Genomic DNA, 17,074 nt, shown 5'->3' with positions numbered 1-17,074 from the left:
ACCTGAGCCGAAATCAAGAGTCAGATGCTTAACTGACTGAGCCACTCAGGTGCCCCTGGAAACAATATTTTGAAGTGACTGAAACAGAGAGTGCTTAGCAGGCATTCAATATATTTACTGAATGGAAGAGAAGACATCTGACAATATTATAAGCAAATGAATGGGTGTTCAAAGTTCCTTGTAAAGTATACTCCTTGAAGGGCCAAGAGATAGTCAGGTTTCAGACTTTTGCTAGGTTCACTTAATACCAGGTGTTTCCAATGCTTCTACTGTAGCCAGTATCATTCCCTCTCTTTGACTCATTCATTTATTCTTTTATTTATTCAGCCAATATTACTGAGTAGCTCTTCTTTGCCATGCTGTGTACTAAACATTTGTGACTTAGATTGGGGGTGAAGGTCTTATATTTTGGTAAAAGTTTACTGTGCTTTATCACTCTTCAATCTTTTAAGTCATGAATACTAGAAAAGAGCAGCAATGTGGTGTGAGAGATTTTAGAGCCATACACTGAGTTCACACCATGGCCCTTACAATTAGAAGTTCTGTGGCTTATACAAACCACTTAAGAATTAACCAAAATTTTTATAAAATTTCTAATCTAGGACCTGGCATGTAAGACCTCAATCAAAATAGCCATAATTATTTTATAAAATGGTAGCCTTGGAATACATTTTAGTTCCACATAAAAGATATTTTACATTAGTGAACATTTTAAAAACTAATGAAAAATCTTAAATATATCCTTGATTAATGTTAGGGATAAACGGTAACTACATGGAAGAAATAACTAGTTATGTGAACTAATTTAGATATTCTATTAAATTTTTTAAATTATCTTTAACGCTTACAGCGAACATGAAAAAGTTTTATTTGCCTGCAATATTCTTTTTGCTATAGAAGAAATACATAACAGAAACCACAAGAATAATATATTTGACAAATGTAGGTTGGTAAAATAAGCAGCCATCTTATATCCCCCTATAGCCTTACAGAGAGAAGCCTTCCCTTCAAAGATACTTATCACAGTCCATAAACAATTAAAAATTAAGAAAAAAGAAAAGGCATCATTAATTTTTTCCTCCATCTCCATACTGGGCACCCACAAAAGATGCCAAAAAGATATTCAGTTTTAATACTGGGAACGAAGGGCTGTATTACAAAGTATATGCTTATAAGGTAATACTACATCAAAAATTATTTTGGAGTATATCCCACTAAAGCCCCAGATTAGAAAGGAATTTATATATTCCGATTCTTTGCCAACAAAGAGTTTATGGAGTATGATCTCTATTCCTGCCAGGCAATCCCACCCTTACGCTCTTAAGCCAACAGAGCAAGATCATTTCATGACTCCATGCTTTTCACAGTATTCTCTCTTTCCATTATGAATACGCCCCACTCTAATTCCTTTACCCCTTGAAACTCCCACTCATCCTTGAAAGCACAGGTCAAACAATACTTGATAAAGCCTTTCCTGAAACCCTGCAGGAAGAGTTGATCATTTTATCCTCTCTTATGTCTAAGCACATCGATTCTCTAGAACAGTGGGTATCACTTCTTTTATGATCCTTGAGAGCAAGTCAGCTCAAAATTCCAAGGGCTCATCACTGTGCCTGGCATATGTTTCTGTGAATGTTTTTGAATGGATGACTTACTTTCTTGATTCCTCTATAACAAGTTCACAAGTACTTCTAGTCATACAAGTTGAATGGCAAACACAGTATAGTTCAAAATCAACAGAATTATTATGGTTTAAATCTGGTTCTTAAATAATTATAAATATTAAAAGCTAAGTTTTACATTTCTGCAATCTAGCTAAATAATATTGCCTCCTCTATTTAAGCTTAGATATGGTGACTGCACTGGGAACTACAGAAAAGTTTGCTAATATAGGGTCCACATTCAGGCAAAGAGAAGGTGCCATTCTTGAGGACATTAAGTCACTTGCAGGAGCACTTGATTCACTTACTATTTCATTCAAAAAACAGTAACATATACTGTTACATAATATCTGTTTTCATATTATCTAATTATTTAATGAAATTGTTGGGTTCAAAGGGGTTCTTTGTAAACATTCTTACCCATCACTCACTTTGTGATGTGAGAACAAGTAGTAGAAAATATAAATTCTCCTTCCCTGCTGGGTATGCATAATCCATTTTTAAGTAAAGCCATGTACCCCAAATAGTATTATGATAATAAAAAACTAAGAATTCGATATTATAGATCAGTGGTATATAATCATTTGTTATAGTAAGGTTGAGAATTTAATGCATGTATCATGCAAGTCATCAAGTTAACTTGGTAAACAAATGAATTCATATGTGATATAATACTAAAGTCTATTATCCCATTAGAGTTCCTTTAAGATATTAATAATGTTTCTTAGGTTGCAAATTTAGGTAAACAGAATTCATAATAATGAAACTCCTAAAGTTTCTTAATGTAAATTTTTAGTTTTATTATAAATTAACCTAAAATATCTTCATAAACAATATAAGTCTTTAAGCAAATAAACTTATTTCAGCTATTTTTTTCTATAAATAGTGTAGATATTTTAATATATATATATTTTTTAAATAAAAACCTGGAATGTGTGTAGAATTTTCCTTAGTATCCTAAAATCAAACCAAATATATTTACTTTTAATGTATTTTCTTGAAAATAGTGATGACTTTTAATGTATTTTCTTGAAAAGAGTGATTTTCTATCATTTTTCCTGGGCCTGTATGACTCTCACATGAAAAATTGAAGAATGCATTATATATAGGACAGCAGAAACTCACCCAAACTTCACTTATTGAAAATTTGCCTAGTATTTCCTTAAGTTTCAAATACATTAGCAATGGAATATCCCCCTTTGGGAACTTATAAATGATAAATTTAAAAATAATACTTCTAAGATTTCTTATGTGGTTGTTTTTGCTTTCAACTAAACAAAACACCCCCGAAATCACATATTACCAATAGGTTAAAATCTCCTAAAATCTTGCAAGTGGGTACATATTACACAATCTGATAGTTCTCCATAAAACAGTCTTTTCCAAGGACTAAACATATTTTTTTAACTCTAGAGAATAAAAATGACTTTTTTAACAAAACCTCAATATTCAAAAAGAAAGCTTTTGATTCATTGCATTTCTTGCTTAATTTTAAAAGTTGTTTGTTTAGAAGGACAAAGTAGCAGAATACACTATGTATATATAAATATACATTTCAATTACTGCCTACATTTTGTAGAGAACTGAAAACAACTAATTAATCAGTTGATGTTTTAATGTGAGAGGTAAAATATTTTATGCAAGAGAAAAGTCATTTACTCTACCATGAAATGAGATTGTCTAGGCCAACATTCCAAAAGTAAGCTAGCTCTGCAGAACCAAGAATGCTGAGTGGTACTATGTGCAAAAGGGAATCTGTAGTCCAGTGAAGTTTGGGAAATGCCTGTTCAACAAAGTTAAGTAGGTACTGAAGGCCTTATCAGAGCATCTAATATGCTAATGTCCATTCTAAATCACAACATATGTTAGAATAGGCCCAAGTTTCCAGAACCTCTTAATAAATCTTTTTCCCTTCTCTTCTTTGCAGAGAGGGGGTAACATGCCTGGGCCACTGGCCAATATACCTGTACAACTACAACTAGGTCTTGAAGTACCTTTTTTCTTACACATATTCTTTATGTGGCTTTGTAGCTATATTCAGGTCCCCTAAACAAAACATTTTTTGGAGCTTTAATGGAATGGCTCCTTTAGCCACTTTCCCTTGTTTAAAACTTATATTTCTCTTTTACATTTGATGTTGTTTCAATGGACATTTCTAATTTGCCACTTTCAGAAAAAGAAGTACCAACCTGAATGCTTCAAGGTACTCTATATCTCCCATCGGGGGATCAAGGCCACCTGTCCAGGCAATATTTATATTGTATCCCTCTCCAAGGCCTGTTCCAACCTAGGAAGAAAAAAAAATAAAACACAACCCAGTGGGTACAGGAGGATGCAGGGAAGAAAGCAAAAAGAGAGGAAAACAAACACATGTGAGCTCTTGAAATAAACATCAAACAACATGTCAAATCAGCCCAACTTTGCTTGACAACCAGTGCTCTGGGTTATGCACTTGTTCTGCACTGGTTCTTGGTCCCATGGGACAATTCAGTAATCTCGTGTAATTTAAAACACCAGCAAAGGACAAGAAAATTAGGGGTAATCATGCAATGCAATTACCTGAAAGATAAAAATAAAAGTGGGGCTCTAAAGAAATAAACCGAACCTCATTTGGGGCTCCACTGCCAGGGAAAAAGTTCCCTTCATCATAGCGATGGAGTGAAATATACAGGATGCTGGGGTCAGCATAAAAGGCCTGCTGTGTACCATTTCCATGGTGAACATCCTACAGGGAAAAGAAAACAGATGACAAATACAGTCATGTTAACTCTGCGTGGAGACAACTTTTCTTATTTCTAGTCCCCTTTCTTCCCCACCCTCCTTCTCATTTTCTGTCTTCTCACTATGTCCCTCCTTCTTTCTCCTGTTCAGCTTGCTTCCACACCACCCCCTTTACTTCCTGAACTTTCAGGCAAATTACCCTTTAATGCACTCATTTTTTAAACTGGCTTCTAAAAATCAGGAAACCACAGCGAACATGCCCTGGAGACTCCAGATGAGCAGTCATTGAGAAAGCCCAGTCCTTTGGTACAATTAGATATTTATACACCGGCCCTTTGTACTCTTTGCTTCAGTGATGGAATCTCGCATCCTGTTTTATGGAGGAATTTTATGACTTATTAACTGCCAACAGTTCATAACCCCTCAGGCTTAATTAACTAGCCTCATTGGCCTCTGAAGAAAGACTAATGTTTAAACTACAAACAAGTATTTTGCAGAAGGATCTATGGCTTACAGAGCATTTTCGCAATTCTTGACAGAACACTGAACATACGTGTATGCACTGATTTGCCAAGTCCCACCATGAAGGTCAAAGGCTTTGCAGCCAGCTGAGTAAATTGGCCTTCTTGGAGCATTCAGTTCAGTTAGCAATCCCTCAGCAGTTAGAATCACTTCAAAAGAGACGCCAGATGCAAAAAGGACTTCATGCTTTATTTTGGTAAAATCGTGACGGCAAGAGTTGAAGACACAGGAGCATGAGCTCATCAGCTATTAAATCATTTGGGCCATGCAAAAAGATGGCACAGAGCTTCATGCAATCTTTTCCAATCTGCCTAATTTTAGTATTATATCATGGCTCTCTTCCCTAGCCTCCTTCCTTTTCTCCCCCCCCACACCTCCCTTCCTACAAAAACAAAAACAACCCCTGTATCATTAAAATGAATGAAAAAATTCTTAGGACATTTGTATATGATAATGATTTAACTCTTAACAGTTACTTGCTGGTTCTGTAGTTTTATGATATAGACGTATGTTGGAATTGAAAGAAATGGGAAAAATAAAACTAATAGCATTTTAAAAAATGTCTTCACTGGAGGACCTCAAGTGTTAAGAATCTCAATTAATATGCTTCCTAGTATCTCCTGAACAAAATAAAATATAAAGCTCTCAAAAGTGAATAATCTACATATTTGCATTCAAAATAATATTACTGCTACATGTGTAACATATATAATTTCAAGTTTTTTTAAAACAAATTTTAGTCACTTGTCACTGTAGACTTATATTGTACTTTATTTTATATCAGTAAAAATCCTATTGGTTTCAACAATGATTCCTACAACTTTGCATCAGGCATTACATTAAACAGCTTGTATGGATTACTAACAAGTATATGACATATATGATATTACCCCTAATTTAAAAGATAAGTAAACTGAGATTCAGAGAGTTTCAGTAATTTACTAAGACTATACAGAGGAAAAGTTGCAAGACTGGGTCTTGAATCCATTTCTTACTCCCAACTCATAACCATCATATATTAACTTATACTTAATATTCATTACCTCTTTGATCCTCTTAGCAAATCTGTGAAGTAAGAGTGGTGGTCATCATTGCTCCTTATTGGGGTTTATATAACTTGTCTTCACTTCAACCTCTAGCCCAGAACTCCCTCACTAAATACCACCAAAGCCTCCCTGTGTTGGATTCTGAAAGCCTGCACTGAACTTGCTATCCACAGTGTAGACATACACTAATCATCTCCTCCTCTTATATTAAACACATATCCAAAAATCAATTAAGGAATCATAAAATATTAGGGAAGGTATGCATCCAGAAATTTGTTTTGGCTCAAGGCATACACATCAGGGGGGAAAAATAGCTTACTGAAAATATACTAATCCCTGGATATCTGAAAGTTCAAAAAAAAAAAAAAAGGAAGGCAGAGATAGCAAAACTATTTTCCTTTGTCTGAACAAAAATGAAACTAACTCACATTGTCTTTTGAGTTTGCTACTGGACACCTAGAGGATGGACAAACAAGATACTATGAAAAACAACAATGAAGGAATGTCTGCATTTTTACCACATGATAGATTTTTTACTACATGATAGATTTCTTACAGCACTGTAAGAAAAATTTGCTCTGGCCCTAAATGGGTCTACACTTTGAAAACCAGAAAAATAATGCCTTGATTACTTTTGTTTCTTTAGTGATGTTGTAAAGGTTTATTTAAAAAGGTCAAATAAAAGATGATAAATTGTCTTAGATATAAAATCATTTGGTCTTGAAAAATGTGTTGGGTACTTATCGCATACATTTCTGAATAAGAAATATAGTCTTGCCCACAGTCTAATAAGGGTTCAACAAACATTATTCATTAAAATACACAAATCCATTCTAAAAATACTTGGATAATTCTTGATTTCATGTTCATATTCACAAAGTATTTAGGAATAAAGGTAAATCCAAATATACCTTTAGTTTTGGGCAACAATTTATAATGTAACCTTGAGAACACAGTTTCAGCTTTCTCTGCTGCAAAATATTCATAAAAAGTACTTATTCAGGTATGATCTGAGGATTTTCTCTCCACAGCAACAAATATATACTAGACTAATGTAAGAAAATTATTGGTGACTGTGAGGAATTATTAAAGTAATGAGATGAACTGAATCATTAAATGACTCAAAATAGACCTTATTTCTAAAATTTACTGGGAAATGCTGAAAAATCAATTCAGTATTCTTACTGGTTAAAAATATACTGTGAAAATTTATTTTCTATAAGGATTTAGAACCAATATATTCTCTTATAATGTTAAAATAGCTTTAACTAAATCATCTATTTGCTCAGCTAATATTATCACTTATAATTATTTAGTACAGGTACTTGTGACAATTCTTTTATTAAATTTGGTGCTTAACTAAAAATGGATTTACCCCAAATCTAGGACATTTGGAGTGACTTTTTAATGAATTAAGTCTAAAATGTATTATTTTCAACTTGAAGTCACATTGCATAAGAGCTACCTGAGTCATGCATGCAAATCCTACTTTCGGGGATGCTTCATGCCCCAAACACAATGAACAGTCTTTTCTGAATTGAAAAGCAAGTGCAACTGCTCCCTCTCCTTACCAATTTGAATGTCTCTGGAATCTCCCCAGATGGACAACTGGAATGAATAAGCTCCACATATCAACTAGAATCATTCCTGCCCCAAATACTCAATGCCTCTGAATTTGGCTATGGCCCCAAATAGGAGGTGAATTAGAGCTCTGGCTCTCTATTTACTAGGCATATAAAAATGCTGAAACTAGATGTGGACAATGGAGTAGCTTTGCCGTCTGTTGGCCCAAGAATTTGTGGAGCTAGTTCACACTGATTAGCTAAAGTTAGTGACTTCGGGTATGCAGGAATGAAATTCCTTTGCCATTGAAGAACCTTCACTTCTCCTTTGCTAACTTGCAGAACAGACCTGTCAGCCAGGGAGAACGGATGTTTCTGTGCCACGTGGCACTTTAAAACTTCCTTCTCAGCAGCTGGAAGAAAGAAGGGAATTTCCTCAAAGTATCCCTGCAGCTGCAGAATTTGGAAGACTTGAAAGTAAGAATATGCAGGCTGGTGGTGATCTCAGAGGCAACACTTTGGACAGAATTTCCTATATTTGGGGGATTTGAAACAAAAACTTCTCCTCTACTACAGCCTGCTGGGAAATCAGTATCCTTAATGATTGGATAACAGAGCAAATTTACAATCAAAGGCCAGTAAGCTTACAGGACACTCCTTGGAGCTCCCAAACAACTTATTTTATAAATCATATTATCCAGAGCAGTCTTATATTAATATATAAGAATATAAATATTATATATTTAATATAGATATGTTATATATAAATAAAAACAAAACTTTACAGACAAATCCTGTGGGGTATCTATCACAAGCAAGGCATTTTTGCTTTCAAGTCTATTGTATAATTCATTACTTTAGAGTTTGGATATCCCAAATGTGCTTTCAAAGAGACTCTTAACAATTATTATCTTCATAGAACCATAACATTATAGCAGAGGAGATTCCTTAGAAAGTAATACTAAAAGATTTCTAAGGATAGGACAGTTTACCAATCTCCTTCCTGCATAATTTTGACAAATTTAGAAAGCTTAGAAAAATTTTCCCACAATCCTTGGTCTTCATCTGCTATCCTTTCTTCAAGTTCTTGGCTTATCTTTCTAGCAGAAGTTATAGTACTAGAACTATATTAAATTACTTTTTAAATTTACTCCCTTATATATCATGCAAATCTATAATTATCAATTAATGAAAATGTCATTTTGTATGTACATGGGAATAGAGGTACTGATGTTCTCATTTTTGTAAAATTTTAAGACCTTTAAGACCTTGCTGTTGTAGTATATCTAGGCCTTCAACACATTTTTTTAATGGTGAACTATGACCTATAGTGAAACTCAAGCATATCTGGAAAATACACGTAAAGTTCTTAGCACCAAAGTGCTTGTGGGGAGGCGACGATACAGTATGTGGAAAACATCCATTCCTACCAAGCATTAGAAATGGTTATCAGTCTTTCATTCCTTTTATCTTCTTTTCAACTCAACTAAGTATTTCTTCACATGGCTTTGTTCGTGCTTTCTAAAACCCTTTAGTTTACTTGCTTAACTGAATCAGAGGACTGGATGGTGAGGCCATGACTTCCCAATAAGATTTAATTATGAGTGCAGATATGAACAAGATTTAGACTATTAAGCCTTGCACTTCAAAAAAACCTTTAACATATTTTGCCTTTAAATCTTTTATCACCTGCAAAAATTAATTAAGTGCAGATGTAGCAGGTTCGCTTTGGATGCCAGGGTTCATTTCCTGTCTATGCTTTGTCAGACAACCTATTACACCTCCTCGTGAACTAGAGGCAAACCGAAAACGGGGCTCATAAATCACCAGTCAGCTCTCTTTCGCCCTTTCCTAGGTTGGCCTTTTTGTATGGGGCAGATCTCCAGCTCATTATTCATGAACATACTATAGACAACATGCCAAGTGTCATCTGCATTTAAACAAACCATTTGTTAAGCAAATTATAACTCTATTGTGTAAGAATGCATCATGTTAAAATGCAAGACTAATCTAATGCCTCTGACTTTTAATCACTCAAGGTTCCTGCCGGGGAGTCATCCCAAACTGGCATACATGATCTCGGATCTTTTCAGAAAGAATGACATGCTGACTTGTTTTAATAATACCACTGTTGCACAACAAACAACATGATTGCTAACCAGGGGAAGTGGCCAATTGGTTACCAAAGCAACAGCATTCTTTCCAGCACATCTGACTATTTAAAGTCTATATTCTGCAGGGAAAAGTAAATTCAGGTTCTGTTGGGTTATTTTAACTGTGGAAGTATCAATTCATTTAAGGATCATAAAAGTTGCCCTGATCTGCGCCTTCTTCTCATTAAATTGCAGTTAACACCAAGAAAGTGAAACGTGAATGTTTATGGTTTCAGAACTGCAATCCTGAATTTAATGAGTTTCCACATTCAAAGGAAACACACCCTTCAGTTGTTTGCAAGTGCTAAAAGCAGGACAACCTAACACAGAAATACAAATACACTCCCTTTTATCTAGAGTCACTGAAATGCAGCTCTGGCCAGGAATACATACCAGATCTACAATCAATATCTTGCTTATATTTAGTTGGTCTCTCAAGTATTTGGCGGTAATTGCAACTGAATTAAAAAAGCAGAACCCCCTGCGGAATAGAGAAGAACAGAGAAATAAGAAAGCAAATCAGCCAGGAAAACCATTATAAATAATGTTCAGAGCATTTTTTAAAATGCTATATGATCTCTGAAGCCATAAATCTGCTTCTGGGAGTACCTTGCAAGATTTTTCAGTCCATCTGCTAACAATTAGAGGCTTCAGAGACATGCACGGGGCAGGTGACCGCCAGGAACCGTGGCGCTTGGAGATGGGCAACAGTCCCTGGTACTTACATGGCTGTGGATTCTTCAGCATGATGGCCTGGAGGCCTTACAACAGCAAACCCATTCTGTAAAAACAAGACAGGTTTTCAATGATCAGATATGGGAGGATTGCTTGGATCTCCATGTACTACAGAGCATCAGGCATACAGGAAAAGATTCAAGTCTCAATGAGGCTTCAGAGCTTGTTTTCTTGACCCCATTGCCATTTCAGAGAATGAACAGAAACAATATATATGATCATATTTTATCAGATCATGTCTCAGAAATAAGGCTTCTACAGAGCAAGGGGAAGAATAGGGATTCGGGAGTTATACCTTAGCTGGCAAATATGCATATCATCTGTTATACTAGCATGATTCATTTTCAAGAACAACTTCTTATTTTATGAAAACAACATCCTACAGAGGAAGAAGAAATTCACTCTGGAGCAGGTTTGGGTCAAAATTTGCAAAGACCAGGGGAGATCCAAAGTGAAAATTCTTTAGCTGGATTCTCTTAATGGTTATTTCCACTCCATTGTCAGCAAAATGATAAATTTATACTCACACACTCACATACACACAAAAGAAACCCAGAAAGGTGAAAAAGAGAACAATGGAAAGCCCATATTTCTTCCAGTCTATAAATTTAGCTTGGATGGCTGCCAAGACTTGCAACTTTATTGGATTCCCTAAGTCAATTTCTAGCCCACATTCTGGAATTTTATAAAGAATTCCAGGGCTGAGTAGCAATCAGATCTATCCATGATCAAGGAATGCCTTAACCTCCAGATTAGCTGGAATGCATCACGGAAAGCTGAAGTAACTCCAGCATGAAGGCAAGGAACTATAAATCCTTACAAAGACAGCATGCTCAGAAAAGTTGGGTTGCTTGACATGAAAAAAAATCATTCATCAGATGGTTCACACCACCTTTCACTTAACTATGATTCAAGTAACATACTCAAAAGATATTTCTTTAATGTAGAAACCTAAAACTTTCAAAATAATTTTAATATACCCCAGGGATATTTTTTCCACATCTTACTACAAGCATAAAGATAATATCAAGAAAAATAATCTATTCCCTAGGACTTTAAATATACATAAATTTTTCTAGAATGTTATGGTAACCAACATACAATGATTAATTTGCTACATTTTGATGAGCATATACATACTGATAATCTCAGAGGCAAATCAGAAGTCAAATAACATAATATCAATTTTAAATGTAGAAATGGTATTAACATATTTCCTATAACAGTTCTTAAGATACTTACTATCTCTCTGGCAATAAAAGACTAATATGATGGAAACTATTTAATGAACCATACAAGACCAGAGAAATTTTAAGATTGTAGAGTGAGAGTTTAGTGTGCTACAGGAATTCTGAGGATAGATTATTAAGTAAAGATTATGATAGGTGCGATATATCTTATTGGGAAGAAAAAAGGATGAAAATAACAAATATAATACAAGGCAATAAAATTAGCATGTAATGAATTTCTGCAATTGGGATTGACAATACTAATGATCTTTTACAATTCAATTAAAACTAATACGCTTAAAAAAAAAACTACTACGTTTTACAGGTAAAGGGCATGGATAGACAATACAAAGAAGAAAAACTTCCAGTGATCAATAACTAGAAGAAAAAACATTCAATGAAATTAGTAATCAAACAAAAATAGATGAAAATCCTAATGGAAAAACATTTATCCACCCAGGAAATTGGATTTTTTTTTCAATACTCTATGCTAACAATGCAGTGGTACTTTATACACTCACAAATGCTGCCTAGAAGAAGATAATTTATTATAGCCTTCCTGGAAAATAATCCATCTCTATAAATTTAGAGCCTTTAAAAAACATTTACCCTTAGAATTACTAATATACTTAAAGGATTTTTGCCCTAAAGGTGTTATTAACTTTGTAGACAAGGATTTATATAAAAGATGTTTTATTTACAATAGGAAAAATGGAAATTATGTAAGTTAGCTAATATTAGAAGAATGTTTAAGTGAATTATGGTATATCTATACCATGCAACATTAGACAGCCATTAAAATTTTGTTATTATAAATACTGAGTGGAACAAAAAGATATCAACTCTGGAAGTATTAGTGTTAAAAATAACAGCCACAGTATGATATATCTGAGTGATGCTATTATATAGGTTATTTTAAATTTATAATTTCATATCTTTTGAAAATGGTTTTACAATAAACATTAATTACTTCATAATGAAAAAATATAAAACAAAGAGACAGTTGAGAGGTACATCTGAATTGGTCTAACAGGAAGAGCTGTGGTCATAAAGGTAGAGAAAAGTTTTAAAGGGCAGGAGGGAAAAGTATGAATAAATGACTCAGAAGAAAGAACTTTAGAAAGTATTATTTATGAATATTACACTGCATATTAACTAGAATTTAAATGAAAACTTAAAAAATAAAGAACTATATACCAAAATATCAACCTGAATAGAAATCATGTTAAGAAACAACATGGAAATAAAATCACATAAATAATTAGCTAGATTATAAAGATAAAAAAATCAAATAGAATTTGATTTTTATTTTCCTCTTCTCTCTTACAGCCAAATTCCTTGAGAAAGGAGTCTGCCTTTCACTTTATAATCTTCCAAAGTAACCACCACCATTCTGCTAAACTGCTTGATCTGGGGTTGAAAATTATCTTCTTGCAATAACAAACATTTTCTCAGTCATAATGATCCACCCAAAGCTTCCACCGTGCTCTCATTAATGGCAAACACCCCTACATTTTCCTTGTCTTTTCTGAGTGCCCCCTTTCCTTAGCCAAAGTCTAGCGGGCCTGCTTCTTCCACAATCTGCTCAAGTGGTAGCTGCTTCCTCTCTCACACCACGCAAGCCAGCATTCAGGAAAAGACAGAACTGGTGTACTCCTAGTGTCTCACTGCTGTTTTGAAAGCATAAAACCCAATGCACCCACCCTCCACAATACTTTCTGGTAAGAAAGGATTAGATCACACACAGAGAGAAAAGATAAACACAGTAAAATAACTGAGACTGAGCCCTGGGGCAGTCTAGCTCCTTTTGCCTCCTGTTAGTGTAGAGGAAATGTTAGTCCTCTATTTTACCACCTGCAATTAGGATCCCATCCCCTCCTACTTTTCCACCATCATTTACATTTTTCTAACATATTAAAATTCCAAATTTTATATATATATATTTATTTCATTCAGATTTAAATAAGCTCGGGTTTCCACCATCTTGAAAATAAAAATGTTATATATATATATATATGTATATATACACCAAAATAATACAAATATACATATGTACAATATACCTCCATCCTTAATCCCACTGATCCCTTCAACTGCTACACTTTTCTTCCCTTTCAGCAAGCAAAATTCTTGGAATGGTGGTCTACCCTGCTGTCTCCTTTCTCCTTTTCTCACCCCTGCCTCAATTACCTATCTCTAATTTATCTTCTATTTCCTTAGTTCACTAAGGAAGTTTTTACCAAGGTTACCAATGGCTTCCATGTCACTAATTCCGAAGATATTTTTATGCTCTCATGCTACGGGGCCCCTTGTCAACTTTAAACACTACTGGCTACATCTTCCTTTTTTTTTAAATTTTTTATTGTTATGTTAATCAGCATACATTACATCATCAGTTTTTATTTTTATTGCTATGTTAATCAGCATACATTACATCATTAGTTTGTGATGTAGTGTTCCACGATTCATTGTTTGTGTGTAACACCCAGTGCTCCACGCAGAACGTGCCCTCTTTAATACCCATCACCAGGCTAACCCATCCCCCCACCCCCCTCCCCTCTAGAACCCTCAGTTTGTTTTTCAGAGTCCATCATCTCTCATGGTTCATCTCCCCCTTCTTTTGGTTTCTGTGATTTCATGCTCCCCTGGTTTATTTACCTCTCCACTTCCTAATCAGTCTCCCTTGAACGCTCCTACTCCTCATCTTGCTAGTTAAATATTAAAATTACTCATGGCCCAGGCTTAGACTTCTCTTATCCTCTTTCCACACTTACTTCCGAGGCAATGCCATCACTCTCGTGGAATCAATTACCACCCATCATCAGATACTTCACAGATCTCTATTTCTAGGATAAGCCCGCCACTGAGCACCAGACCAAAATATTAGCCCACCTACTAAATATCTTCACTTAAATATTCACTTGGAAGTTCACTTCAAATTCAATATATACAAGATCAAACTTCTGATCTTCTCCCAGCCTTCTCTAACTTACCAATGAGTCATCCAGTGGCTCAAGTCAGAGACCAATGAGTTATCCTTAATGGTTCCCTCTCCCTAGCCTTCCCCCATTTCATTTTAATTCATGACCAATTCCTGTTGATTTTGATTCTAAATATCCCTCAAATCTATGTACTTAAATCTATATCCACTCCTTGAGCATTTTGCCTTTTGAATTTCTGTCTTTCTCTCCATCATTCCTCCGGTAATTATTCTTGGTGATTTCAGTATCCATACATACAGACACTCCCTTCAATATCTTGATTTCTCATTTCTCTGACTCCTCGTCTTCATTGACTCTGTCTTCCATTTACATTCATACTCCTAGACCTTGCCATTACTGGTGAGACATCTACTCCACAATCTTAATGTCAAACATCACACTCTCCTACTATCCTATTTTCCAATTAATGCCCCAACTGCACCAAGACTTCCACTCCACTGACCTTATTTAACTTCTGCTATCCATCATTCATCCCTATCATCATGTTCACTTCCCTCCTTATCTGGTTAGACTTCAGGGTCCAACACTGTACCCACTTCCTCGCATATACTTTCAGATATCTTGTACTTTTTTCCCTCCAATATACTCCCCTAGTACATTAGTCTGCTCAGGCTACTATAACAAAGTACCAGAGGCTGGGTGACTTAAACAACAGAAATTTATTTCTCTAGTTCTGGAGGCTGGAAGTTGAGATTAAGATCTGGCAGGTTTGGGTTTGTGTTGAAAGCACTCTTCCCAGCTTGCAGATGTCTGCCTTTTCCCTAGGGTCCTTATATGGCTTCTCCTCTGAGTGTACACACACAGGGCAGGGAGAGAGAGAATTCTAGTATCTCTTCCTCTTCTTACAAGAGCACTAGTCCTATCAGATTAGGGTCCTACCCCTATGACTTCATGTCACCTTTATCACCTCCTCACAGACAGTCCTATTAGGAGTTAGGGCTTCAACATTATACATTTTGGGGGTACAAACATACAGTACATAAATACTTCTAGTCACTTTGTCCCTTTCTTCCTTCAACACACTCCCGATAAAACTACAAAACTAATTAAATATAACTCACATCTGTTCTGTTCCTCCAACTAAGCCTAGATAAAAGCTACATAACTGGTCTTCCTTTAAAATCATGATTACAAACCTCAGATAGGCTCTCCAGGATGCCCAGCAATCATACTACATTCCTTAGCCAATTAACTCTCTATTTTATAAGAGTATTTCTACCTTCTTCTCTTTCTTCAAATCTCCATTAACCCCTGCTCATTCTTTACCCTTTGCTGATGACCTAGCTTCTTATTTCACTTAAAAAATAGAAGCAATTAGGGGCGCCTGGGTGGCTCAGTTGGTTAAGCGGCTGCCTTCGGCTCAGGTCATGATCCTGGAGTCCCGGGATCGAGCCCCGCATCGGGCTCCCTGCTCAGCAGGGAGTCTGCTTCTCCCTCTGACCCTCTTCCCTCTCGTGCTCTCTATCTCTCATTCTCTCTCTCGCTCTCAAATAAATAAATAAAATCTTTAAAAAAAAATAGAAGCAATTAGAATAAAATTTCCTCATCCTTTCATAATCAAATCTAACCATCTCCTCCCACTAGTCCCTGATCCTAAGAGCAATTAATTCCCCTGTGCACTTAATCCCACTGCCTCTTACCCATTCAGAAACAGCTTACTTACACTTTTCCCTTTCCTTCTGGTATCATCATTTGTTTCCTATATTGGATTGTTGTCTTTAAAGTAAAAAACACATATAAGTCTTTCCTCTTAATAGAAACAAAATAAACAAGGCAAAATGACAAATAATAGCATTATACTATAATACTATCATGTAATATATAATACATAAAATAATGCAAATAAAAATACAATAAATAATAAACTCTAATATTTTATTACTGATTTAATCCTAACAACATCTGAGATAACATTATTATCCTTATTTCACGAATGATGAAATCGAAGTGTAGAAAGATTAAAGAACTTGCTTAAGGTTCATACCAGCAAGTGACACAGCTGGGATTCTATCCCAGATGGTCTAGCACCTGAAAACAAGCATTTAAGACTAGCCACATTGTACAACCTGGCCTTTGCTTACCTTTTCAGCTTCATCTTGCACCACCATCTGCTTTCCTTTCTCCACTCCAGCCACAATGGCCTTTTGGTTCCTCCAGCGTGCCTGTTTCCCCTAGCCACAGGCCTCTGCACATGCTCCTACTTCAGAATGGAATGTCTTCCATTTACATACCCTCTCCCTTTACCTGGATAACACCTCCTCATCTGCACATTTCAGCTCCAATATCACCTGCAGAGAAACCATCCCTGAGACCCAGCAGATCAGCATCAAGATCCTCTGTAATATGCACTTAGAGATCTGCCAACCCTTGTTTCTAAGAACTCGTCTTAGTTTATAATGACATACCTCATAGTGTGATTATTTGTTTTTATTATTTTTTATTA

At 35.4% G+C, this 17,074-nt stretch overlaps 1 protein-coding gene across 1 annotated transcript in view; it reads right to left on the bottom strand.

Annotated features, from left to right (window-relative positions):
• Positions 1–17,074, bottom strand: part of LOC112824959 (histone deacetylase 9) — a 636,385-nt gene that overhangs the window by 99,170 nt on the left and 520,141 nt on the right. The window contains exons 22-25 of the mRNA XM_073898929.1: positions 10,391–10,446; positions 10,059–10,146; positions 4,267–4,386; positions 3,851–3,948 (exon numbers count right to left, since the gene is read on the bottom strand). Coding sequence (XP_073755030.1) covers positions 3,851–3,948; positions 4,267–4,386; positions 10,059–10,146; positions 10,391–10,446 — 362 coding nt within the window. The remainder of the gene's footprint in view (positions 1–3,850; positions 3,949–4,266; positions 4,387–10,058; positions 10,147–10,390; positions 10,447–17,074) is intronic.

This window comes from Callorhinus ursinus, unplaced genomic scaffold (genome assembly GCF_003265705.2).
Source record: "Callorhinus ursinus isolate GAN/ISIS: 27379988/994484 unplaced genomic scaffold, GSC_fseal_2.0 scaffold12, whole genome shotgun sequence".
NCBI lineage: Eukaryota > Metazoa > Chordata > Mammalia > Carnivora > Otariidae > Callorhinus > Callorhinus ursinus.
The sequence above is the reverse complement of the archived record's forward strand: the minus strand, read 5'-3'. Positions and strand labels throughout refer to the sequence as shown.